This window comes from Oncorhynchus masou, chromosome 32, assembly GCF_036934945.1.
Source record: "Oncorhynchus masou masou isolate Uvic2021 chromosome 32, UVic_Omas_1.1, whole genome shotgun sequence".
Taxonomy (NCBI): Eukaryota; Metazoa; Chordata; class Actinopteri; order Salmoniformes; family Salmonidae; genus Oncorhynchus; species Oncorhynchus masou.
Window position 1 is genome coordinate 39,925,055 of NC_088243.1, and position 27,577 is coordinate 39,952,631.

The 27,577-nt window shown below is 41.6% G+C and overlaps 1 protein-coding gene across 1 annotated transcript; it reads right to left on the minus strand.

Moving 5' to 3' along the window:
* Positions 1 to 24,458: 24,458 nt before the first annotated feature.
* LOC135526063 (transcription factor SOX-11-like) lies at positions 24,459 to 27,271 on the minus strand. Its single transcript, XM_064954125.1, has one exon. It carries the CDS (start codon positions 27,157 to 27,159, stop codon positions 26,086 to 26,088), a length of 1,074 nt encoding a protein of 357 aa, XP_064810197.1. The 5' UTR covers positions 27,160 to 27,271; the 3' UTR covers positions 24,459 to 26,085.
* Between the last annotated feature and the right edge of the window lie 306 nt (positions 27,272 to 27,577).

Sequence of the window (27,577 nt, forward strand, 5' to 3'; positions counted from 1 at the left end):
TGAGCCTACCCAACGTACACAATCAATTGGCCGAGGGTCCTGCCCTTTAGTCCAATCGCTCTTAATGCCTGAGCGCAACTGGACAAATGGTTGCCAAGGAGGGTCGACAGAAAACAGGCATGAGATCCAACTATGTACATGCTCTTAATGTTTCTTCAGCCTGCGTAGGAATACACTGTAGAGGAAAATGTAGAAAAGAAAAGATCCAACTAATCCCAAGGTTCCAGACAGAGGAGAATACAAATAAACAGTTTGAAGGAGGATGTTGTGTTTCAGTCACTGAAAAAAAAACAAAGCAGTAGATCTCAAGAATGAGCTCCATCCAAGAATAATCATTGTCCGTTTGTGCGTGACAATGTCGATTTAAGATTCACCAGCTTACGTCTACCATAACACAGCTAGGGGCTGTATTAGGATCTCATTAGGATATAGAGAATCCCGCCCCCTAAACTTCAATCAATCAATCAATCAAATGAATTTATAAAGTCCTTTTTTACATCAGCCGATGTCACAAAGTGCTGTACAGAAGCGCAGCCTATAACCCCAAACAACAAGCAATGCAGACGCAAAAGCATAATCATATGTTGTGCTTTCGCTGTAAAGCATGTTTGAAATCAGACACGATGGGTAGATTAACAATACGTTTATCTTTCATTTGCTGTATTGGACTTGTTAATGTGTGAAAGTTACATATTTCTAAAACATATTTTTGAATTTGGCGCTCTGCCTTTTCAGCGGAATGTTGTCGAGGGGTTGCGCTAGCGGAACGCCTGCCCTAGAAAGGATAACACACTAACTGTTCGCATTTACTGTACCATACAGTCTCTCTCATTAATTATTCAAGTGATATTTCACTGCCTGGTAGTAGCAACACACAATCCCAATAGTGACAAAGACTGTATGAAGCCAGTCTACAAACCAGATAATGAGGAATGGTTTCGTCTTGTTGACTTTTTTGAGTATCTGGGATTGATGGGTCATCAGTTATTTTGAGGTTTTGAATGAATTGCTTATTTTGGACAATAGCAGAAAAATGTATATATCTAATATCTTAGTCATTAATCCTTTCTCCCTGATAAACTGTATTCGGTTATAAACTCAAGCTCTCTATCTGGGGTAAACAACAGTATATCAGGATTACCTACAACTAGAGTATTTTTATTGGTGAACACGGTAACATTTCAGAGGGCCAATAAATTGGGCTTGCATAATGCAGGGATGTGGAGTATAAATGGCCATAACAGTGGAGTCACCTAAGCAATGATCAACAGCAATGACAACAGAGCCTCTGCATTGGTACATTTCATAAACCAAATACACATTTATTCCATGCATTCATACACTACACACTATAGCGAGGTAATGTATACAACCTTAAATGATTCATTTATTTAATCATTTACTCCCCTCTCAAACCTACTTTCTGATAAGCAGCTTTAGCACTAGGTGAATGCTACATTGTGTGGCCTGGTTTTATTTCACTGTTGGCCGTTTTGGAGGGAATTACCTCTGGAACATAACAATATTCTGTAACAAACTCACACCACATCACACGGAACGAGTAGCTGTAAATGAGTCATTCCAATTCAGACACCCACCTCAGGTAGCATAATCCAACATGATGGTTTTGCTGCTACAGCACTATCCAACACTGGATTTTTCTACATCATTTATTTAACAACACAAGTGAAAATAGATATGAATTTTTCACAAAGTCAATGATTGTTTAGCACCGTCAATAAGTGTAAACTATTCAGGTAGCTAATTTGTTCCCCTGAGAGACATTCAGCTCTGAGGGTTAACAGAAAAAAACATAGGTAAATTATACGCAGTGGGTGTTAGCAGTGTACACACACACACACACACACACACACACACACACACACACACACACACACACGTCTCTACCAGTTCTAAGAGGGACCACAGGGACCCCTAGTAAAACCATCAAGGGACTAGGTCCTTAGGAGGAAAGGGTGTGTGGTTGCACCCAGGCCATATAGAGCAGCTACTTATCCCCCAACCCTGCTTAACTCTGTTCTATAGACTTGACTACTGATGCCCACATTCAGCCTGTGCATAGGATAAACCCTTATTTTCTCTACTCTCCATTTCAAAGCAACTCCTTCACTTGAGAGAGAGAGGCAGGTCTTTTTCAGGGTGCTGCACGGACTCCTGCCGTTTTACAGGAGGAGTTTGTGATCAGTGAGCCCTGGGCACTCTGAGGGGATCAGCCCTTACGAGGGCCCGATGGAGCCGACTGATTTGATCTTCTCTACTTTCACTGCCTTTCACAGGAGTTTTCAGCAAACTTCTTGGCCCCACTCCACGGGAGCTGAACATTCTCAATTCTTTTTTTCGGTGAAATAGACATCATCCATGACAGGAGTGGTACTGATGAAGATGTGGAGAAAACTGAGAACTGGGGCTTGAACTTCATGTCAACTCAGCCCGGATGAAAGGATAGGAACTCAAAATATTCAGTTATGATTCAAACTATTTTCCCTCAATATGTAAGCGCAATACTCCCAAAAAGACATCCTAAGCATGCCTTTGTGGGAGAAGGTGTTCTAAATACAACATCCTGTCCAGCGTTTTCACGTACACTTCCTATATAGCAGTCACAGACCATAACGGCAACCGAACTGACCTTGTGCTTTGAGTCCCCGTGGATCATGTCATAACGCAATAGTTATTGTAAACTGATAGTGGAGGCTTACGTGGGAAATCCCTTTGGCATTGCATTCATTTACTGGTAAACCAAAACACAAAGCCTATAATCTCGAGCTCATTATGAGTGATTTTTCCCCCACTCACACTAATGTAATGACGGTGACAGATGAAACCACCAGTCTTATTGTACATACAAGAATGAGGTGACTGCCAGGGCGAGAGAGGTGGTGACATCACGATGATGGACTGACAATTGAATATAATGACAAGACAGTTTTAATGACAGAAGCTATGTTCCATTCACTGAATATTCATGCTCCAGCCCAGAGGAGGTAAATGGAGTATGTTGCCAATCCTAATTATCTACTAGCGTAGATATGAGGAAATGTATGTGAATACCTGACATCTTCAGTGAATACCTCCCAGAGGTCTGAGTCACAGGCTTTAGACATTTAAAAAAATTCTTATTATGGAGGACATTTTTTATTTTTTATTTCACCTTTATTTAACCAGGTAGGCAAGTTGAGAAGAAGTTCTCATTTACAATTGCGACCTGGCCAAGATAAAGCAAAGCAGTTCGACACATACAACAACAGAGTTACACATGGAGTAAAACAAACATACAGTCACTAATACAGTAGAAAAATAAGTCTATATACAATATGAGCAAATGAGCTAAGATAAGGGAGGTAAAGGCAAAAAAATGCCATGGTGGCGAAGTAAAAACACTGGAATGGTAGATTTGCAGTGGAATAATGTGCAAAGTAGAGATAGAAATAATGGTGTGCAAAGGAGCAAAATAAATAAATGAATAAATACAGTAGGGGGAGAGATAGTTGTTTGGGCTAAATTATAGATGGGCTATGTACAGGTGCAGTAATCTGTGAGCTGCTCTGACAGTTGGTGCTTAAAGCTAGTGAGGGAGATAAGTGTTTCCAGTTTCAGAGGTTTTTGTAGTTTGTTCCAGTCATTGGCAGCAGAGAACTGGAAGGAGAGGCGGCCAAAGTATGAATTGGTTTTGGGGGTGACCAGAGAGATATATCTGCTGGAGCTCGTGCTACAGGTGGGTGCTCCTATGGTGAACAGCGAGCTGGGGGACTTTACCTAGCAGAGTCTTGTAGATGACCTGGAGCCAGTGGGTTTGGTGATGCGTATGAAGCGAGGGCCAGCCAACGAGAGATTACAGGTCGCAGTGGTGGGTAGTATATGGGGCTTTGGTGACAAAACGGATGTCACTGTGATAGACTGCATCCGATTTATTGAGTAGGGTATTGGAGGGTATTTTGTAAATGACAACGCCAAAGTTGAGGATTGGTAGGATGGTCAGTTTTACAAGGGTATGTTTGGCAGCATGAGTGAAGGATGCTTTGTTGCGAAATAGGAAGCCAATTCTAGATTTAACTTTGGATTGGAGATATTTGATGTGAGTCTGGAATGAGATTTTACAGTCTAACCAGAAACCTAGGTATTTGTAGTTGTTCACATATTCTAAGTCAGAACCGTCCAGAGTAGTGATGTTGGACGGGCGGGCAGGTGCAGGCAGCGATCGGTTGAAGAGCATGCATTTAGTTTTACTTGTATTTAAGAGCAATTGGGGGCCATTGAAGGAGTGTTGTATGGCATTGAAGCTCGTCTGGAGGTTAGTTAACACAGTGTCCAAAGAAGGGCCAGAGTATACAGAATGGTGTCGTCTGCGTAGAGGTGGATCTGAGAATCACCAGCAGCAAGAGTGACATCATTGATGTATACAGAGAAGAGAGTCGGTTCAAGAATTTAACCCTGTGGCACCCCCATAGAGACTGCCAGAGGCCCGGACAACAGGCCCTCCGATTTGACACACTGAACTCTATCAGAGAAGTAGTTGGTGAACCAGGCGAGGCAATCATTTGAGAAACCAAGGCTATCGAGTCTGCCGATGAGGTTGTGGTGACTGACAGAGTCGAAAGCCTTGACCAGGTCAATGAATACGGCTGCACAATATTGTTTCTAATCGATGGCGGTTATGATATCGTTTAGGACCTTGAGTGTGGCTGAGGTGCACCCATGACCAGCTCTGAAACCAGATTGCATAGCGGAGAAGGTATGGTGGGATTCAAAATGGTCGGTAATCTGTTTGTTGACTTGGCTTTCGAAGACCTTAGGCAGGGTAGGATAGATATAGATCTGTAGCAGTTTGGGTCAAGAGTGTCCCCCCCTTTGAAGAGGGGGATGACCGCAGCTGCTTTCCAATCTGTGGGAATCTCAGACGACACGAATGAGAGGTTGAACAGACATACAGTTCTGACCACTTGAGGTTCAGTTACTTAAACTGACTAGTCTTTTTCTTTTGAATTTAAGAGTTTTTTGGGCTTAGCTCGTAATTTTTTATGTTGAGTTCACTAGACTAGCTAGCTAAATTAGCATGGAGGTCCCTAACGATGTGTTACAGTGGCTACTTTTCACAGGGACTGTTTTTAACTGCAGCAATTAGTGGTTTGGTACATAGAGGGTGTTGTGCAGGTCACACATTCATTTGAGAAATGGGCGGAAGTGTTGGCTGTGAGAAGAGCCTTAATTACTGAATTGGCAGATATAACCCCTGCAATCCGCTCAGATACTACTGACACTTGAGGTCTACCTCTCCCAGACTTGTCCAATTGGCTGTGGTCCCTTTGAAGGCCCTGTTTAATGTGTTTGTCTTTGGTCTGGCATGTGTCTGTCGCTGAAGACAGGGACGGAGCCCCAATGGTCGACTGTCTCCTCACAGTTCTTTATCTTTGAGTGTGTCTTGATGATGCCCAAAGTCATTGAGATTTACTATTAAAAACAAGCGTTTCTTAATGTTGTGTGAATATTTTCTGTAAACATTTGTGGGAATAATTTGTTGACCTCCCTAATGAAAACTAAATGGAACACAGAATGTCGTTAGATATATCAACACTTGTCACATCATGTGTGGTTCACATTCTATTCCCTTTGTTATAGCTTTCTATAATTTTTCCACCTCCCAAAACACCACCTTACCCTCCCCAATCTAACAACATAATTACCTCATCAAATAAACCATCAAGAAGGCCCTAAAAACAGGATTTGTGAGGGGAGGGAATTGAAAAAAACATGTGTGAGAGGCATGAAACTGGGAAAGTCAGGAGAGCAAAGCCTTGAGGGCATACAATCAATATTACATTTTCCATTGCCACCTTCATAGCTATTGTAAATGGCTTGTGTCAAAAATAATAACAGGTTGTATCACGCACCTTGAGTTTGCAATTTCATTCCTCCCACCTCGCACCACTGGATGTTGATGACATGAGTGGCAAACGTCACTCACTAGTGGCAGACTCACTGACTGAGTCATCTTTTTGTTTGGGTCAAATTCGTATCTCTCTAGCTGATGACAATTCTGAGAACTGGAGGTAGAATATGTGGAAAAAAGGCTTACACATGCTACTCGACGTGATTAGGCCTTTGTGTACATGGTTTTCACCCTGAGCCCATTGCACAAATTATTAGAGGGTTTGGAGAGATTAAATCTATTCTCACTTATGTTGTCATAGCACTCCAGGCAGCAATAAGGGAGATGAGGAGAAGCAGTAATGTGCGTCCGAGAGGGACAAATTGAAACTCCACTCTGCTGGATAGCAGCACAACACTGTGATTTCAAATGGCAGTGTATACTCAGTCTGTTGTTGGCTTTAAGTCTAGTTGATTGCTTCATCTTATCCATCCATTGTCTTGAAAAGAAAACACACATGCAGGAGAACAGGGCGGTTGATGTACCTAGCAATTTGTGTAAGTGGAAAGATTTTTATTTTATTTTTTAGAACCCTTTGTAACAATCTAGTTCAGTCTACTCCTGTAAAGCTCATTTGAATCAGTGCCTAATGATAGCAAAAGGTCGAAGTCCCTAATTCTCACTACCGCTTCCTACAAGAAGATAATAACTTTCTCTGTGAACATTTCGGGGCACCAGGAGTGCAGTTATAGATTGTTCAATTGAGTTGCCAGATGAGGACGAGGGGAAAATGGCTTTTGAAAATAACAGCAATCCCCATAACTAGGTTATAAAAGAGGTAGAGTATTTCTTATGTGCACACACAGTGTATTTACAAAGGGACGCACAGGGTATTCAGGCGTGCACAAACACACACTCATACATGGTTGAACATAAGGCATCACCTGCTGCAATAGCCTGCTGGAGGGAATTTTGCAGGAATCTCTAAAACGAGAATAGCTCTAAAATGTCACCTTGCTGCTATACAGAATATAGTTTAATAAATAATTTTGTGTTTTGTGTGTGTGTGTGTGTGGGGGGGGGGGGGGGGTCAAGACATCTCAAGACATCTCCAACATGCTATCAACACATATGAGTGACTGACCAACATTAACCACTAGCCATGTGATAAATCACTTAGAGCATGAATCACTGCTTTAACGTGCTATACTGTAAACGCATATACTATGACAGTCCACCACCATAAAGCTATACTACGTCTTGCTGCTGTGTTCTTCGTGGTCTTCCTGGTACTTTCAAAGAGTGCCTTTCATCTTCTGTTGTCTGTGTACTCGGGTCGTTCTTCATTCGCGGTGGCATCACTTGTCTTTGCGACAATAACAACAACAACATCAAAAAACTCTAAAATGACAAATAGTATTTTTTTGTTTATATTGAACTGGTCATCAATGATAAAACATAACGTCCTTCATAGTGCAAAACGTTATGTTTATGCATTGTTTATTAAAAGGACTTACTGTAAGCAAAGTGGCTTGTCCCAGTTGTGACGTGTCGTTGTGGTGACATGTTTTTAGGATTTAGAGATATCTACAATATCTATTATTTTGTATGCTAGAAAGTGAACAAAATAGTGTAATATATTCAATAGCTCAATAAATACAAAGAAGCCTATTAAAACAAAATACCATTTTTCTAGTATAATGTGTGTCCCTCAAGTTTCCGCCTAGAAAATCACTACTTACAAAGACCCCTCCAATGGAAAACTGTTATCGGGAAGGAGTCTATTATCTAATCACACCCTTTTAGTATGTCATACATGTAAGGATTCCATTGATCATTTGGTGTGTCTAAATCCAAAGTGTCACTTGGTGTTATTTTTTTATTTTATTTAACCAGGCAAGTCAGTTATGAACAAATTCTTATTTACAATGACGGCCTACGAACAGTGTGTTAACTGCCTGGTTCAGGGGGCAGAATGACAGATTTTTACCTTGTCAGCTCAGGGATTTGATCTAGCAACCTTTTGGTTACTGGCTACCTGCCACCACTGTGTTACTCAATATATTAAGAGAAATAACTGTGAGCAAAATCATTAATCGTAATACTTTAGTAAATTATTTTTAAAGAATGAATGGCTTAGATTTGAGCATTTGTGACCTCATTTACCTAAAATATCTAATTGGCGTAACCATCATCGTTGTTACGACTCCTACTGATGGCACAATGTTATCATAATTGTAACAATTATTTATTCATACATTTTTAAGCTACCATATTTGTTCAATTAGAATGGGAAGATGTACTCAAGCACATTGAAATAAAATAAAAACACGTAAAAAAATCCCCACAAGAATAGTAACAAGGAAAAATCTCCCCCCAATAGGTCAAAGGCTGTTAAGTTCAGGGGTTAAGTTTACGGTTAGGGTTACAGTAATGGTTAGGGTTAGAATTGGGTTGAAGGTAAGGGGTTAGTGGTTAGGTTTAGGAGATAGGTTCAGGGTTTAGGGTTTGGGTTATGGGTTAAGGAAAACAGAATTTTGAATGGAAATAACATTTTTAGCTCCCAACGAGAATAGAATAACATAGTGTGTGTGTGTGTGTGTGTGTGTGTGTGTGTGTGTGTGTGTGTGTGTGTGTGTGTGTGTGTGTGTGTGTGTGTGTGTGTGTGTGTGTGTGTGTGTGTGTGTGTGTGTGTGTGTGTGTGTGTGAGTAGAAAAGTAGAAAGGGTGGAGGAGAAGGCTTTACAGGAGGGGGAGGGGAGGGGCTGTAGGGGACTTGAGAGGGTGCCAAATGCCACAGGATCCAGCAGAGCATGTCAGGGCAGGAGAAGCCAAGGCACCAGGAGACAAACAAACACCCAAGGCATGTGTGACATCAAATCCATCCATCAAACATAACCCATAAGGTGTACGTCAATAATATTCGAAACATGAGAGGGGAGACAATAAAAGCAAACGCCAAACAATTTAACTTGACTGTTGAGGAAAGCGATTTTGCAAATCTTCAGAGAAAACCAAATCCTCTCTGCCATATAACTTCAAACAAGCCCCTTCTTTCTCATCAAGTGAAAAAAATCCAAAAGCCAAGCTACTCATTCTAGCAAAGAAACACCCAGAGAACACACCGACATTATCTTGTTGTCCGGGGGGTGGGTGGGTCACACACACACACATAACAGCCACAACATCGGTGCTGTGTAAGATGATGGATTGTTCTAAAGGTGTCTTAAGGAGGTGATAAAAAGGTCTGTGACCTTCCCTAAATGAAAGCTCTCTCTGATTTGTAGAGCGGAGTGGCCATGTTTGTGGCGAAACAGTGGGTGGTCTGTCACCAGGACCATGGTCCTCTCTCTACGACCCCCACATTTACATATTTTTAATGGTCAGTGTCCTCTGGCCGTTGTAAATCAAGACAGGGCTTAACCTTTTTGGAGCAACCTCCTCGGGAGTGGACAAAGTATGTCCCTTCTATTTTTCTCTGTTGTTCCCCAAGAAAATGTCTGCTTACGAAAACAACATATTCCAGAATGTTCATATGGAAGGCCTGCTTGGTTGCCTTTGATAATGATATAGCTTAATATTTGAGTGTAAGTGACAGTCAATGACACATACAAATCAAAGAAAACACATCCTTGACACCTTGTATCCGAGTGTAAATCTGATATATAAAAAACACCGATACCTTCTCTATTTCCATTTCCATATGCATGAACAATACTGCTGAGAATTGGTTTGTCTTTCTGATATTCTCTGCTGCGTTCATCCATCCTGGGCACAAGTCAGCAATTACAGTTAGGAGTTAGGAGAAACACACCTGGTAACACCCAGCGCTCCACTCCCATCTCTCTGAGTAAAAGGCCAATGCCCCACCAGGAGAATAAGGATGCGTCCCAATGGCACTATATTCCCTATACAGTGCACTACTTTTGACCAGAGCCCTGGTCAAAAGTAGTGCACTAGATAGGGAATAAGGTGCCATTTGGGAGGCGGCCTAAGCCTCTGTCGTAATGGAGATCATGGAGATCCAGGCAGATTATTCTCATTTGACTGCCTAATGAGTGCCTGAATGGGATTCCTCCAGTGATAACAGCCCCATTTGACCAGACATTACAGGAGCCTGTGTGTCAGTCACTTCCTGCATTCTCATGCAATTAGTATTTTATACGGTGTGTGTGATAGGACTTCATTACAAGGATACATAGGCACCCAGTGTAGTCCGTTGCTGATTGGTCCTACAGATCTTGTGGATTTGAGTCTGTGGGCTTTCTCAGGTTTTCTATCAGTCTTATACAGTGTGTAGACGTCATTCTCAAATAAAAATCTTGGTCCTTTTACTGTACTTTGAGTTAAGTTCCGTTAATGTAAGAGAGATGAAAGATGTTGTCCGTTAGTGTGAGCATATTTCTGGAACCATAAAGTCAAGACAGCTCACTTTCACTCAGTGACATGGGCGCAATGCTGTAGTTGATTGATGACATAATCCACATGGCCATTTCTGACCTGTCAAAGCCTAATTCACATTCTTCATTGCTTCATCAATTTTGATGGGCCTATTTCAGCCTTTAAGGAAACGGGAGAAACATATGTTTGACCTTATGCAACGCTATTGAGATATTACTTCTGCCTCTGTGTGAATCTCCATTTAGAACTCCATACAGATGAAGATATCGATTAGGAGGCCATGGCAAAACGGTGCAGTATGGAATGACACACCACTTACACATCATTGCGTAAATGTACACTAAATCACCAAACGGCGAGTGTTGCATTACTAGCTATGGACGAGGGCTCGGCAGGGGTGAGTACTTTCACTTTCACTCCGTCTTTAGTAAATTGGATTAAACTGTCCATTCATTCAAGTATTGATGTTCCTTATGACAGCTGCTTATCCTCGCAGGGCAGTGGAGACACCAGAGCCCCTCCAACCATCTACTGGCTGGATGGGACAACAGCGAGGAGAGGCGATGTTAGACACTGTCACGAACGTGGGTTGAATTAATGGGCCAAGGCGCAGCGTGCATAGAGTTCCACATGTTTATTGGATGAAACTCGCAGAAAGCAATAAAGCGCAAAAAAAAACGAAACGTGAAGCAAAATGTAGCGCTCGCAGGCAACTATACACAGACAAAAAAAAAGGCTGCCTAAATATGATCCCCAATCAGAGACAACGATAGACAGCTGCCTCTGATTGGGAACCATACCAAGCCAACATAGAAATTGAAAAACTAGACTACCCACCTGAGTCACACCCTGACCTAACCAAAATAAAGAATAGTAAGGATCTCTAAGGTCAGGGCGTGAAAGACACCTGCATCTTTGACACCAGATGGTCAGTCCCCAACATTGGACAACATGAGTCAAAGCAAGGTATAGCAAGGTATAGGCTAGCTAGTAAATCTCCAGCAATGTTATAGTAAACATGGATAATGTGATTGAGAGATTTCAATGGGCAACTCACTTATATAATAGAATGTAATCAATATCAACATCCTCCCTCGATCTATTTCTGATGTACAATCTTCAAGACTATAATTATCATCATCGCCATCATCAAAGTCACCTTTATAATTACACACTTCCACTGCAGCATGCTTTTAATGTCACTCTGCTTATTAAAATCATGTTTAGAAGTGTATCGATCAGACCGCAGTGATGATCAATCTGTGGTCAGCTTAGACAATGATGTAGAGTTCATTCATTTCCCACATCCTCTAGTTAAAGCCCCAGGCTCCTAGTCTCAACACACTAAGCATGGTACAAGATAATCGTGATTTCCCTATGCTACTTACTGGTGATGACACAGTAGAACCGAGGACAATTCCTCAGTTCAGTCAATTCAGTCCCTTGGAGATGAACATAAGAATGATCTATGGAATTTGGGGAAAAGATGTGCAACATTTTTAAGGGCTCATTCCTCTCACTCTGCAGTTGTAATATTTTAATCATGTAGTACCTAACTAAAAGCTTTTCATAAGTCACTCATCAGAATGTCAAGGTGCTGCTTTCCAGTATATAGAAATATGATCCTGCCATTGAACAGGAAGCATGATATAATGATCCACAGCTGGCAAAGTTATAAAACACAATATGAATGTTCTCTGACAAGATACCCTACCTAATAACATACGATTGAGAAACAGAGACAGACTGCTGTAAAAGCACGATTCCAAGAAGAAAAAGAGGGAGTTAACCAAACGACTTTCACAGGGCCCAGGCATATGTAGATCAGGGACCGTATGCATCAAACGTCTCAGAGTAGGAGTGCTGATCTAGGATGAGTGATGTCTTTTAGATCACAATGAATAAGATTACACGGACAGGGAGGAACCTGATCCTAAATCTGCACTCCTACTCTGAGAAGCATGAAACATATGGCCCCTGGACAAATCGCATGTAAACAATATAATCAATTTGGGCTGGGTTAATCTTTTCAAGCATGTTATGCTACCCACATGATCCCTCTACTAAAGCGGGGTTATCACACCATAAACACTCACGACTGTGATGACTCGTATAATAAGAGTGTGAAAGCTGATTATTATGGGCGACAGGTGGCTAGGAGAATAGGTCAGCCTCAACCAACCCCATGTGAAAAAAAGCTATTTCTGATATACAGTATATGTGGCCACTGATACCCCAAACACCCTGTGTGTTGAAATCAATGGTCATCCCATGACACGAGATGCCCTCATAAATCATGGTTTGTTGATCATTTGTCAGGAGGCAGGGGCTTTTTGGTAACCTAATTATTACAGCACACTGTCGCTGAAAATAAGGCAGGACTGCCAATGCAAATCAAAGGCAGGGGTCCTGAATATGTTTGGGGGGGGGGGGGGGGGTTCTAGGGTCACTGGAGTAGGGTTTGTTGTACACAGTATCCCCACAATACATTATACCCATGTGGCATTAAAATACAACAGAGGATGCATTTAAAAAGGGACAAAATATCTGCTTCATGATTGTAATGATCCGTCTACAACTTCTAGCTCACTAGCATTCAGTCTTGTATTCAAGCAACAACTTCAGCACACCGTGAATGTCTTTCCTGCCATAGCACTGCTCCAACCCTCATGTGCAGTGTGTCTAAACAGGCAGTACAAGTTAGGGCACAGTGCACTGATTACCAGATCTCGGACTGTGCATGCAGGCCTTTGTGCTCAACTGAAGGTTCCCCATTACCCTTACATTCCACCCGAAGTGACCTCACATTTGGAGAAAAAGCTCAAACAAGAGGTAGGTGAACTGTACGATGCAGGCAGGGCGAGGAGGGGAAAACTTTGTAAAATGGAGCGTCTCGCTAAGTGCTCGGTGTATAGTATTGGCTTTCAGTGTCATTAACTTTTCAGCAGTAAGCAGGTTTCTGTCGCCACTGACCAAATTGCTTTAAATGCATAGCAATTACACAGTCCAGGCTGGTGCTTAAAGGATGAGGAAAGTATCGTTTCTGTAGTACAAACCTTTGTAATGGGATTAACGGTGAGTCGCGTTGATGAAGGAGCTCTCTCTGTTACTGGGAGGAGGATTAGTTTCCCAATGATATACTGTACCTAACCAGTTGGCCCACATGTTAATGACCAGATTACCCTTTTCTAATTAACCAATCTGAAAGGGTATGTTAATAATGAATAGAATCACAGTGGTAGGCTACACTTTTTTTTCTATTACATTCTCCGCTTCCCCATTTTTCTTTTTCCTAGGGAGGGGTGGCTGGGGTCGAAGGTGAAGCACCTTCTCGTTATTCATTTTAAGAGTTAAAATGTGTTAGCTGGAGGCTTAAACATAGATTTAGCATGTTTAAGTCATGCTGCGCTTGTCAGGGAAGCCATACAGGTCCTTGCCTTTGATATATATTTGCGGCATAATGTGGTCGGGGTTTGAAAATCAATGAGCGGTCTACTTTTGATCTCAGTTTTTTCCCTCCCGTGGTCTTGCCACACACTAAAAATAGATGCCGGGCATCCTATCAATGAGGTGAGGGAGCCAAGGTCATGCAACTTCCAGTAGACGCAGTCCACTGGCCTTATGAACAGGTTTAAAGTGGACTCTTTCACTTGCACTTCCTCCTCACAGGCGGGACAATTTCAGCTAAACTTGATATCAAAAACACAATCCAAGTCCTAGGCTATATGCTCACTACGATATGAGAAGCACTCTGCGGTATGAGAAGATACATTCTCATTCCTCTGGTGGTGTTCTGTAAAACAGTTTTCGGAAAGTGCTCGACAAAATAAGGCATTCAAAACACTATCTAGCAGTGGTGCCCATTTCTTGCTGTGGTGGGGTTTGGGGACCTGTGAGTATTCGTAATGGCACAATGTGACAGCATTTCTTAGTAGGAACCCGGCCTCAGCGAGGTGCTCAACCAAGCAAATGAACAACCGAGACCAGCAGAGTCCATGCAGCATGTCTCAACTGTACAAGCCCTTGAAGAACACCAGTCCCCACAGGCCCAAGACAATCTTAAAAAAAAAAAAACACCCCTGAATCACCTGCAAGCCTGCAGCTGCCCCCTGCGTACTACACCACTACATTTGTGTCAGTGTTGCGTTTACTCTCTGCAGAGTCCTGTCTACTGTCTGTATGACCAGACTGCATGTTATTCTAGTCTAGTCTGTAAAGCTCAAGCAGTTATGGGAACTCAGGGGAGCCAATAAAAATCATCTCGCAAATCCTGTTAAGAGGAGATGGGAGCAGCCGACTGAGCTCTGAACTCCCCGAGATACCGATAGATCTGCTTGTTTGTTATCCTGCTTATCTTGAAGGTGTAGCTCATGGGCTGCAATGTACTGTATATTTGATGAATATTACATTTTTCAATAATGGATATAGATTTTCCATATTACATATGAATTGTTCAACGGCAACCCGTGCATTATTTAGTGATACATTTTCTTAAATTTCTCTCCCAAAAAGCAATGTTGGGGATGTGTTTGGAGTTCAGGGAGGGAGTGGAGAGATATCGAGAAGGAATATAGTATTTTCCACTTATAATGTATCTTGGCAGTTTCATCGTTGGAAGTTAAATATGCATCGCTAGATACACAATGAACATTAGCACGTACAAGAGGTTTTAATGGACTTTTTGGCAACCATTGTCACTTTGACAATGCAATGGTGAGAGAGGGTTTTATCATATACAATCAGCTCCAAATGTATTGGGACAGTGACACATTTTTTGTTTTGCTTTGGCTCTATTCCAGCACTTGGGATTTGAAATGACATAATGTGCAGACTGTCAGCTTTAATTTTAGGGTATTTTCATCCATATCGGGTGAACCATTTAGAAGCACTTTTTGAACATAGCCCCCCTATTTTAGGGGACCAAAAGTGTTAGGACAAATTCACTTATATGCATAAAAAAGAGGTCAAAAGTTTAGTATTTCGGCCTATATTCCTAGCACGCAATGATTACATCAAGCTTGTGACTCAACCATTTTGATGGATGCATTTGCTGTTTGTTTTGCTTGTGTTTCAGATTATTTTGGCCCAATAAAAATGAATGGTAAATAATTACATTGTGTCAATTTGGAGTCACTTTTATTGTAAATACGAATAAAATATGTTTCTAATCACTTCTACATTCATTTGGATGCTACCATGATTTTGGATAATCCTTCATGATTCATTAATAATGATGAGTGAGAAAGTTACAGACACAAATATCATACTCCCCCCAAAATACTAACCTCCCTATTGCAATGGTGAGAGTCTTGGGGGGTATGATATTTGTGCATCCAACAAGTTTGTAGAGTCACAAGTTCATGTAATCATTGCGTGCTTGGAACATGGGACCAAATACTAAACTTTTGACTACTTTAATACACATATAAGTGAATTTGTCCCAATACTTTTGGTCCCAAAAAGTGCTGTAATTTCTAAATGGTTCACCCAATATGGATGAAAATACCCGCAAATTAAAGTTGACAGTATGCATTTTAACCTGATAGTCATTGTATCATTTAAAATCCAAAGTGCTGGAGTACAGAGCCAACAACAAAAAGTGTGTCACTGTTGGAGCTCACTGTATAATAGTGGTAGGCTTTGCCTTAGCTAATGTCAGAGAGGCAGATAGGGAGGCCCTTTTCACTTCTTTAGTGGAAATTGGATTACTTTAACAAAAGGACACATTGGCATAATTGGTGACAAATGACTATCTGCATGTGGCATCACTTAAAATAGCTTGGCTCGCTCGATATCCTTTTAAATGATGCAAATGACTGAAAAAAGGCTAGCCATTTTGAGTTTGTGTGTTGTGATGCCACTCTCAATTATACAACGCCATATGAAATCAGAAGCATAAACCTATAATGAGGAGTCTGCTGATCCAGCAATAGCCTTACAGATCGACAGCATAAAATGCTAACAAGAGAGGGAGAGAAAAACATGTCAATTTTTAGCTCCCTCTTTCCACATTCAATATTAAAACTAGACGGGACATGTTGTTGTTTTTTTAAACATGGGGGATGCTATCAAAAACCGTGTCGCATTGCATTCATTAAAAACCCAGCCCCTCTAGTAACCCATGCTTCCTGTAAAGTGCCCCGGGGGATTCGGGGTGCTAATTATTTACTGAAGCAGCTGAGACTTTTCCAATGAGACCCCGTGCTGATGCTCACTGTGAAGGAGGTGCCCTGATGGGGTAACCTGGGTAACACATGAATTGAAGGAGAGAGCAGATGGACACTGGGGATTACAATGGTCACTGTGTAGAGAGGGGCGTTTTGAGAGAGGGCTTGTGTGGTGGTGAACATGGAGGGGAAGGGCCACCAGGGGCCCAACAGAGGCCACAGCACAGTATTAGATTACAGATGAATATGAATGGCCAACTGGCTGCAGGCTTGGGGCAAAAACTGCATAGCCTTAAGCTTTTTGTCCTAGTCTGTATGACTTAAGCCTGAGTGAGAGGGAGGAGAGTCGGGGGTCCTGGATGTTTTTAGCCATTATCACTAGTTAGAGACAGAAGAGCCTCTGAGTCAGAGGGGAAAGGAGGAGAATACCATGAGAGGGGATTTTCAAAACATAGGCCTCTAATCGCAAGCTTGGCTGTGGGTGCTGTGATCATCTTTGCTGAACTAGCAGAATTGTGAAGAAACAGTTAAACATTCACTCAAGAATCTAACTGAAACAATGTCTTCTGTCCAAGCTATAGTCTGTCACTTTAGCTGAGTAATACAAGTTCCTCACCTTTCATGTCCTCCCTCCCACCCAAAAGGGGGGCATGAGTGGTGGCGGGGGGGATATGTGGCATCTGGGCATCCAACCAAACAGACTTTGCTTCAGCAAGAAGACAAACACATACAAGAGTCTAGTGAGCTCTAAATTACTAATATTCCACTCAATTTGATTTGAGAGGGCCAGCATTATCTGTGGATTTTAGATCTATTTTTAGTTCAAGGGTTAACGGTTAACATACTGCTGAAATACCTAAATCTACTCGCAATCCAACCACATGTAACTCAATAAGATTCCAATCTGGATTAAAATATAACATTATACCATATATAGCATTCTAACTGGGATATTGGACTAATATTGGGGATTAATGTGCGTTTTGTGGAGATTAAAGTATACACAGCGTCATGTTGGAAAGTGCAAACGGCTGTGGGGGGGATTTACTGTAAAGCTGTGAGATAAACATAGAGCAAAGTATTACAATTCATTCCAAACAAGGTTCCACAAACCCCAGAAACTGACCACAATCAAACCAACCAACGTGTTATTGCGTCCAAAACAAAACTAGATTACCTTGTACGCTTGGAGGTTAATCCGTATGCAGTTAACATGAGTGACTCTGATGCCCCCCCCCCCTCCTCTTTTTATGGGGAGTTAAACATTTCCTTCTCAGCCAACTTTATCACACACAGTGCAGCTAACTTCCACATAGCCAAGTCCCAGATTCTATGTAAAGGGATATGTCTGTGTGGGGACTTGATTCAATCTAACAGAGAACTATGGTGAACAGAAGCAGGTGTCCTTACAGTCATTACAGGGAGCTCCTGTCTTACGAATAGATCATTCAAATGGCTGACGCATGACCTCCGCAGAAATAATATATGTGACCTTTGCCAATGAGATTTTACCACCTGACAAAGTGGATTCTTACAGCTGTGATTGAACTGTTACTGCTGTGTCCTGTATGACAATTGGACGGTCACCTCTACCACTAAACACAGCCAATTTCCTTCCGGGCTACTTCTTAATAACGGTCAGTTAGCACTGAACCCAACACCGCTAATACAAAAGGGAGGACACGAATGTCATGAAAAGAGGGATGTATATACACAAATGAATCTGCTGGCATATATAATTAAACCCACATTCCCCCCAAGTCAACGATAATGTATAGGCCCTGTCTCTGAATCAAAGCACAATAGAATCTAACGTGAAATACATCAATTATAAAATAATGATTAATCTTAACAGCTGCCACCATTCTGACACACCTCACTCAAACCAGGAAATGTCTATGGGTGTGGCTTGGGAGTGACCATGGCACCTTGTGATTTACATCTTCAACAACCCGTCTGTGACGCAAGACATAATAAAAACACAGCACACCAGTGACAAAGTTGTGCATGGACACTGCTGCTGCCTACAGCCCAGGTGGGTTGCTTCCAACTACAAAACATATCAGTAACTCCTCTACATTTGTTTCTTTGGCCCATTTAGTCCAAATATTATACCCCTTTCCTGCAAGCACATGACCAAATCTCCCTCGAGTGCTCCATGGGTGGAACGTAGTTCATATTTTTTTATAATTTCATAACTAATAAAAAATATTGTAAAAAACCTGACGGAAATCTGGTGTTTCTATGTCAAACGGTTTTGTCATATTTCAGTCCTATTGGTGTATTATTGAGATTATAAAGTGCAATATTGGATGGCAAACTCAGAAATAAATACATTTCAAATCTATATCTGACGTGGTACAGGTGCCTTCTTTTTTAAGCCCATAACCATGTGTGTGAGGTGTATACGTTTTTCAAAGTAGATTTGTTTAAGACGACCAAGAAACCCTCTGTGTGACCCTGATTTAGTCCACTGCAGTAAAAGGTTAACCCCTGTTTATATTGAGAGTGCATTTCTGTCTACGCTGTGCTGGCTTGGGTACTGAAATACCGTGGGGGGGGTGCCTTCGCCTTCCCTCTCACAAATGTGAAGAGATGGCGATTGTAAATATCACTGCAACAGATGGGACTGATTCTCTCTCTCTCTCTCTCTCTCTCTCTCTCTCTCTCTCTCTCTCTCTCTCCCACCATTTCCCATGCAGAGGGAGCAGCAGCAAATGGATACCCATCAGCAGAAGGAAAGGCCCGGGGCCAAGATGAGAGCAGTGGACACTGGCCTGTTACGCAGCCAATTCCACAGACAAATTCTCTAGGACTATTTACGGGGGACATTAAAGGTGCAGATATGAGCTCGTGCATAAGATTACACAATAAATGAACATCCAAATGCACATTCTCTCCATCTTCTCTATCCTAAAAATGGATCCTGGAAAAATCATGAACTACCTGGGACAATAGGGATCGGTAGCCTCTGTTGTTGTTGCATCATCGCAGTTAACTGTCAGGCTCGGCTGCAGGAAAGGGAAGGGCAAAGTATTGACTGTATATAGCAGCATGGTGAGCCTACATATCATCATGTAGAGAGGCCTTGAGGGGTGTCATCCTCATTAAAACTCAGATTTGAAGGAGGCACAAATCCTGCCCACTCGTCAATTCTACCGACACCAAACATGTTTATCTTTAGGCAAACAGCGCTGTGTTGTTCCGATACCTTTAGCTGTGGAGGCTAAGCTACTGTAGCTATTCCCACAGCCATGTTTTATCAGACCATCCCCACTGAGAGAAGGGGACATGTGAAGCCACAGCACAACAGGGGTCCTCCTGGGTCTCTCTGAGCTAGCCAGATAGGTGATGTTAAACATGTTGCTGCTGCAACACCATGGATAGCAAAAAATGGGAGGAGAAAGACTCCGAGATCTGTGCAAATCGTCGAATATACCTTATAATTGCCTGATTCGACAGCGACAGAGTATGACAGAAATGAGCCACCAAGGGTTTGACTGAGCCTCGGGGCCGAGACGGTGATGAAATTGTTCGGATGTCCGCTTTAAGTAACTTGGCAAATCAGAAAATCACCCATCAGCCCCTCAGTTCTTTGGCAGAGGGCTTTGTATAGGTGTCACGTACAGCGTTTGGCCATGACATACCGGGTTACATGAATGATTTAAGAGCTCAAGGGATTGGAAATTACTTTCTTTTGTCACTGACATTTTCCCCTGCCTGGAGTTTGCCTTGGATGGTATCTCATTCAATGTCTCCCGAGCATTCTAGATTTCCATTTATTTATTTAAGGAGGAAATAGAAGGGAAATTTCAACGGGTCACTAATTTCATTTCACCGTGTACCAATGGCATTAGCCCAGAGCAGATATTTCAGAGAAACACAAAATCAATGTTCAGATTCTATTGGGAATTGCCAGGGAATCCATTAGTACCTTTGACCAATAGGTCAGGTAAAGTAATAGCTAGATAAATGTTTTATTACAGATTTGCAAACTGACTTAATGGGAGGGCTAAACCTGTGCAGTCACGCATGGCAAATATTCATCATTAGATTCCATTGGTGTGATTCGCACAGATCAGTTTTAGCCATGCAGGGCGCTTCCTGACTTCTGATAGGTTACTGGTGACATTTTGTGTCCACCTGTTCTCAGTGGTGACAAAGGCAGCATCTCCATGGTTTTAAAGTCAGCCATGTCAGACGCCAGTATGAAAAGTGAAAACCATCACAAATTAGTTTTGATATTTCAAAATGTTGTGTGCTATGTGTATGGATTCTGGTTGAGATACACTCAGTGACCAGTTCATTAGGTACACCCATCTATTCCCGGGTCGGATCCCCCTTTGCCTCCAGAACAGCATGAATTATTCGGGGGAAATGGTAACATTGCTCAATTGGTATGAAGGGACATAACGTGTGCCAGGAAAACATTTCTCACGCCATTACTGTCACGACTTCTCCCGAAGTCGTTGCCTCTCCTTGTTCGGGTGGTGCTCGGTGTTCGACGTCACCGGTCTCCTACCCATCATTGATCCATTTTTCATTTTCCATTGGTTTTATCTTGTCTTCCCACACACCTGTTTTCAATCCCATTCATTACATGTTGTGTATTTACCCTCTGTTTCCCCTCGTGTCTTTGTCAGAGATTGTTTATCGTCAGTGTAGTGTTTTTGTATAGGTGCGCGACGGGTCTTTGTACCCATATTTATTTATTATTCTTTTGTCTATTTAGTGTTATGGAGCATGTTACTTGGACTTTATTAAAAGACTCCATTTTACACTCCGTTTGACTCTCCTGCGCCTGACTTCCCTGCATCCTATACACATATGCCTGACAATTACACCACCGCCACCAGCCTATACCATTGCCATCAGGCAGGATGTACAAACAAATAAAACATTTAAAGCTGAAATGTAATGAGTCAAATATTTAACCCTTTTGTTATGTCAAGCCTAAAGAAGTTCAGGAGTAAAAATGTGCTTAAAAGAAGTCTATATGTTGCATGAACTTCATGTGCAATAATAGTTTTTAAACATGATTTTTGACTGATTAACTCATCTCTATGCCCCACACATACACTTATCTGTAAGGTCCCTGTCGATCCGTGAATTTCAAACACAAATTCAACTACAAAGACAAAAGAGGTTTTACAATGCCTCGCAAAGCAGGCCACCTATTAGTAGATGGAGAAAAATACAAAAAGCAGACATTGAATATCCCTTTGAGCATGGCGAAATTATAAATTACACTTTGGGTGGTTTATAAATACACCCAGTCATTACAAAGGCGTCCTTCCTAACTCAATTGCCGGAGAAGAAGGAAACCGCTCAGGGATTTCACCATGAGGCCAATGGTGACTTTTAAACAGTTACCGAATTGAATGGCTGTGATAGGAGACAACTGAGGATGGTTCAACAACATTGTAGTTACTCCACAATAGTGAACTAAATGACAGAGAAAAGGAAGCAAGCCTGTACAGGATAATAAATATTCCAAAACATGGATTCTGTTCGCAATAAGGCACTAAAGTAAAACTGCAAAAAATGTGGCTTTTTTAAAAACGTTATGTCCTGAATACAAAAGTGCTATGTTTGTGGTAAATCCAACACACCACATCACTGAGTACCAGTATTCATAGGTTCAAGCACGTTGGTGGCTGCATTATCTTATGGGTATGCTTGTCATCAACAAGGACTAGGAAGTATTTTTTAGGATAAAAATAAATGGAATAAAGGTAAGCACAGGCAAAATCCTAGAAGAAAACCTAGAAGATGGGTCCTGTGTGGCTCAGTCGGTAGAGCATGGCGCTTGCAACGCCAAGCGTTGGGGTTCAGCTAGGGCCACCCATATGTAAAAGTAGTGGCCCCAGCCGACTTGTAAGACAAAAAGCTGGGGATATATTATTATTATATTATTATTATAAAACCTGGTTCAGTATACATTCCAACAGACACTGGGAGACAAATTCACCTTTCAGCAGGGAAATAACCAAAAACACAAGGCCAAATATATCCTAGAGTTGCTTACCAAGACAGCACGGAATGTTCATGAGTAACAAAGTTATAGTTTTGACCTAAATCAGCTTGAAAACCAATAGCAAGACATGCAAATGGCAGTCTAGCAATGTTCAACAACCAACTTAGCAGAGCTTGAAGAATTTAAAAAAGAATAATGTGCAAATGTTGTACAATCCAGGTGTGCAGAGCTCTTAGAGACTTACCCAGAAAGACTTAGCGCTGTAATCGCTGCCAAAGTTGATTCTAACATGTATTGACTCAGGGTTGTGAATGCTTAATTAATTTAGATATTTCTGTATTTCATTTTCATTAAGTTTGCAAAACATTTCTAAAATCATGTTTTCACTTCGTGATTATTGGGTATTGTGTGTTGATGGGTAAGGACACTTATAGTTAATCCATTTTGAATTCAGGCTGCAACACATCAAAATGTGGAATAAGTCAAGGGAATGCTTTCTGAAGGCACTGTATATGTACGGTCCCTATTCATCAACCGACACATCAATCATGTCATTTATTTTACAATACATGACAATACATGATTACTGAAGTAATCCAACAGAGTATATTTCAAGTCATGTGTATTTCTGAAAGTCTTACTTTTCCCCCTAAGGATGAGGAGTCAAGAGTGATGCTTATGCTGTTGTTATTACACACATAAATCCATATCAGATTTGACATAGGTCTATCAATAACCGATAGGACGCTATCCCTCTCGCTTCAATATTTGCTTAAAAAAAATGAAATAGTGAAGATAACACAACATTTTCATAACGTACATGTCAATGCTTTAGAACATATTTCAGTTTGCCCCGGGTTAACAGCAATGATAAACCGCTGTTGAATGGATGCAAGCAGTGGTGCGCGTTCTATTCGCTTACTTCTTGGAATGTAATCATTTCTATTCTAGGACTGAGGTGTTGTCTTTTAGCTCAGATGGGAAACTCTGAATCAGGAATTGAGTGGGAGCACACTGGCCAGTAGGCACTAGGAAGGCACACATGCTGAGAGGGCCTTCTCTGGTTACCAACACCATTTCTAAGAGGAGGGGCAATCTCCCCAATCACATTGCTCAGTTTGCTGGAGACTGATTTTCAATTTCTTAAAGCTACGGTGTCCTTATAGGCACAGTATGCAAGTAACAGGAGAACATATATATACTGAGTCTTCAAAAGAGTCTTTCCATGACAAACTAACTAGGTGAATCCAGCTATGATCACTCATCATTTCACATGTTATATCCACTTCAATCAGTGTAGATGAAGGGGAGGTGACAGATTAAAGAAGGATTTTTAAGGCTTGAGACAGTTGAGCCATGGATTGTGAATGGGTGAATGGGCAAGACAAAAGATGTAACAGCCTTTGAGTGGCGTATGGTAGTAGGTGTTGGGGCACCGGTTTGAGTGTGTCAAGAACAGCAATGCTGCTGGGTTATTCACGCTCAACTGTTTCCCGTGTGTATCAAGAATTGACCACCCAAAGGACGTCCAGCCAACATGTCACAGCTGTGGGAAGCATTGGAGTCAACATGGGCCAGCATCCCTGTGGAACGCTTTCTACACCTTGTAGAGTCCATGCCCTGACGAATTGAGGCTGTTCTGACGGGAAAAAGGGGGTGAAAATTAATATTGGGAAGGTGTTCCTACTGTTTTGTACACTCAATGTAGATTGCAACATATTTCAAGACTGTAGTTTGTATGAATACCTGTTGTTTTATTCAATGCGATTTTACAGTTTGAATCCATTTCAGTTGAGTTTGGCCAATATGCAATGTTGTTATGTACTCATCATTTACTATTCCTATGCAATATGTATATACTAAGCAATATTGTTGTTGTTCCCATGCAATATAATTTGTGTTCTATGGCAACAAAGCGGTCTGTTCTGACAAAAATACGCATCTAACATTTTCTGTCATGACACCATCTCACGATCAACAAAGTAGCACGTGTTACATAATGCATTATTCACAAACTGAAAGGACAGTTGATGGTGGTATGTACTTGTTTATTAAAAGATGAGTCAAAGAGAGATTCACACTTGGAACGTGAAATAACTACTGCCATGAACCTTTTCCCGGCATATAATTAGGTCACGTTCCAAACATTGTATTCAAACAGACTTCATATGTAAGACCCACATAAAAAATAAACAATATCTTTCTGAAGTGCAAGAAACATAAATACAGGTTTATGGTTAATGTTTAAGAAAAGAAGGCAGTCTTCAGTTTCAAATAAAAAAGTTTCATTTCATGACACAGGACTATGGAATGTTCTTTTTTGCTTCCTCGTTTTGACTTTTGCCAGACCACCCACATAAAAGTATGTCACTAGCAGTACTTCTATTTTTTTGTTCCTTCCAGAAGTTTGGGGTTTTACAGCTTGGTTGAGATATGTTTTGGATATGCCCAATATGTAAACTCGTGGGTCAAATAAAATTCAAATTGGTATCTTTGTTTTGTCTTTTAAATGTATCACACCACATGGCCATATTAAGTCATTTTGTATCAGTTCCAGCTGATTTATTCATTTTCTGTCAAGGCAGACTTCCGCATCATGACAGATAATGATGTTGACAGTGCACAAGGCTATTTTTCCATCACTTGCTACAAAAATGCAGATGGTCTGTATTTTAAGAGTATATATTGCACAAACAATGAGGGGGAAAAACAGTATGTGCCATAAAAAATACCAAAATCCAGTTTCACACCTGCGATTTGGGACCCATCCACATATCACGAGTATGATATACATAAACTCCTAACTTTACTATATTACAGTACATATACAATCTTGAAACTAGTCCCAGCACTGAGGTATGTTGTCCCCGTGATGCCATTGTATCGTCTACAAATACTGAACAAATCTGCTCTACAACTGTACAAAACCTTAAAATCCACAAGGCATTTTGATGCAAGTTTTAATTGAACTTAATCCTTAAAACCAGGACTTCCTTGCATGCGAAAACAAATGATAAAGGGAAGAAGTGCCTGAAACTCACTGAAAGCACAGTAAGAACATTCCCTTTTAACTGTACAAAAATATGCCTGAAAATATCTTACTTTTCTTTTAAAAAGATGAGGTCTGTTATGTATCAAAATGTTTCCTCCACACCTGTATTCTGAAGAGGTTTAGGCTGCTTAATTTCAAATCAGGAGGTAAACGGAATCAGTTACAAAAACAAAACAAAAAAACGTTTGCGGCATATAGAAATGACATAAAACCGTTGCAAAAGTAACATCCTGAACGATGTCAGTTCACAGATTTTCTTTAGGTCAGTCCACAGTCCTACGTGTTCAGCTCCCTGCAGTTTTAAGAGGATAAGATGCATAGAAGTTCACAGATGTTTCCCTTTGCGGTCCGTTTTAGTTTAATAGTAATTGTAGACCTACAGAAAAATCCATAAAACCCTGTCATGCTGCCAGAAAAACGTCTGCAGACTTTTTTTTTTGCTACAGTAGGCTACCAGCTTCATAAGCATCTAATTCCTCAAACCTCACCTCGTCTCCTCCCCCGGACCCCTAGAAACCACAGAGGAGGCAGGGCTATAGGAACAACTTGAACAGGACATCATTTCATTTATCATTCTCTGTTACTACTCGGATACTTTACATTTAGTATGTGAACACCAAGTCAGAAAAGTTCGCCTCCAACCAGTCCCCTGCTATCATTTCACTGAGCTCTGGTGTGCAATAGTCTGGAAATTCAAAGTGAGAGCCCAGACTGCCCTCACTGAAAGAGTCCAAATCTTTATCCACAAGAGAGAGGGAAAGATTTCCTGAATTCGTGTTTCCCAGCTCCTGCCCGTGAGCGCTGGGGGCGAAATTTAAACTGAAGTCAAAAAGCAAGTCGTCCGCGTCCTCGCTGGAACTGGAAGATGTGGAAACTGACCTAGAAGATGCTGGTGAGACGGAAGCAGGGTACATTGTGCTCTGCTTGGTAATGTTTTTGAAATTGTAAAACAGTCTGTTCGGTGCCGCATTCCGTACTTCTTCGTACATGCTGGTCCCCTCGGACTCAGCCGAGGAGCTCAAAGTTGGGCTCGCGGGAACTTTTGCTACATTATACAGCCTCATCTGCTCCTCGTCCTCCTGTTTAATCCGCATACCATAGGCCTCCTCGTATTCATCAGCGTCATCATCATCTGTGAGTTCAGTTTTAACCGTTTTTGTAATTTTGGGGAACACACGGTCATCTCCGTAGCTGTGAGACGATTTAGATTGGGTCTTAGCCTTTATTTTTGAGCATTTCTTCCCGGGAGTCTTTGCCATTTTGCTGCTAGATTTCTCAGGAAATGGTGCTGATGGTTTTGAACTGTCGAGCTTTGGCTTTTTCTTGGGTCTATACTTGTAATCGGGATAATCAGCCATGTGTTTTAACCTGAGTCTCTCTGCTTCCCTGATGAAGGGAATCTTTTCACTGTCCTTTAGCATCTTCCATCGCTTTCCCAGCCTTTTGGAAATCTCTGCGTTATGCATGTCCGGGGACTGCTCCATGATCTTTCTCCTTTCAATTTTAGACCAAACCATAAATGCATTCATAGGTCTCTTTATATGACCGGTTGCTGTCTTGCACCAGTCTGGGTTTATCGGCACGGGGCTGCAAGCCATAAATTCGCTCTCCTCTGAATCTGTAGCCTCCCTGGACATGCTACCCTCCGTCTCGCTGTTGTCGGTGTGCTGCACCATGGTCTCTTTTTAAAGTTATCTTCCCCCAGACGTTGCAGTATCTAACAGCCCACTGCCAAGTCTTTGTATTCGCTTCACCAACGCGTCCACGTCCTCTATGTCTCAAACTCGGTTCTCTTTTCCAGATTTACAAACTGCCTTCTTAACTAGTTATTGGGTTTTTCATGTCCATTACGTCATTGATAAGTGTCCAATCACGTCCCCTCCACTCCGCCCAACAGAGTCCATACAGTCCCTTAACCCTTTAGACCGCCCTTCCTAGCTCCCATTGGAGGTGGGATTTGGAGGTAGGTAGTGTTGTACGGGTGTCTGGACCCATGCTGCGCGAGACATGCATATTAAACATACACTTAACTCACAGTGCCCGGAACATGAACAACCAATGAGGAGCGCAAATTGTAAAACTCTCTCCATTTAT

Coding starts and splice junctions, on each gene's coding strand:
- LOC135526063 (XM_064954125.1), bottom strand. CDS start 27,159: ATGGTGCAGCACACCGACAACAGCGAGACGGAGGGTAGCATGTCCAGG.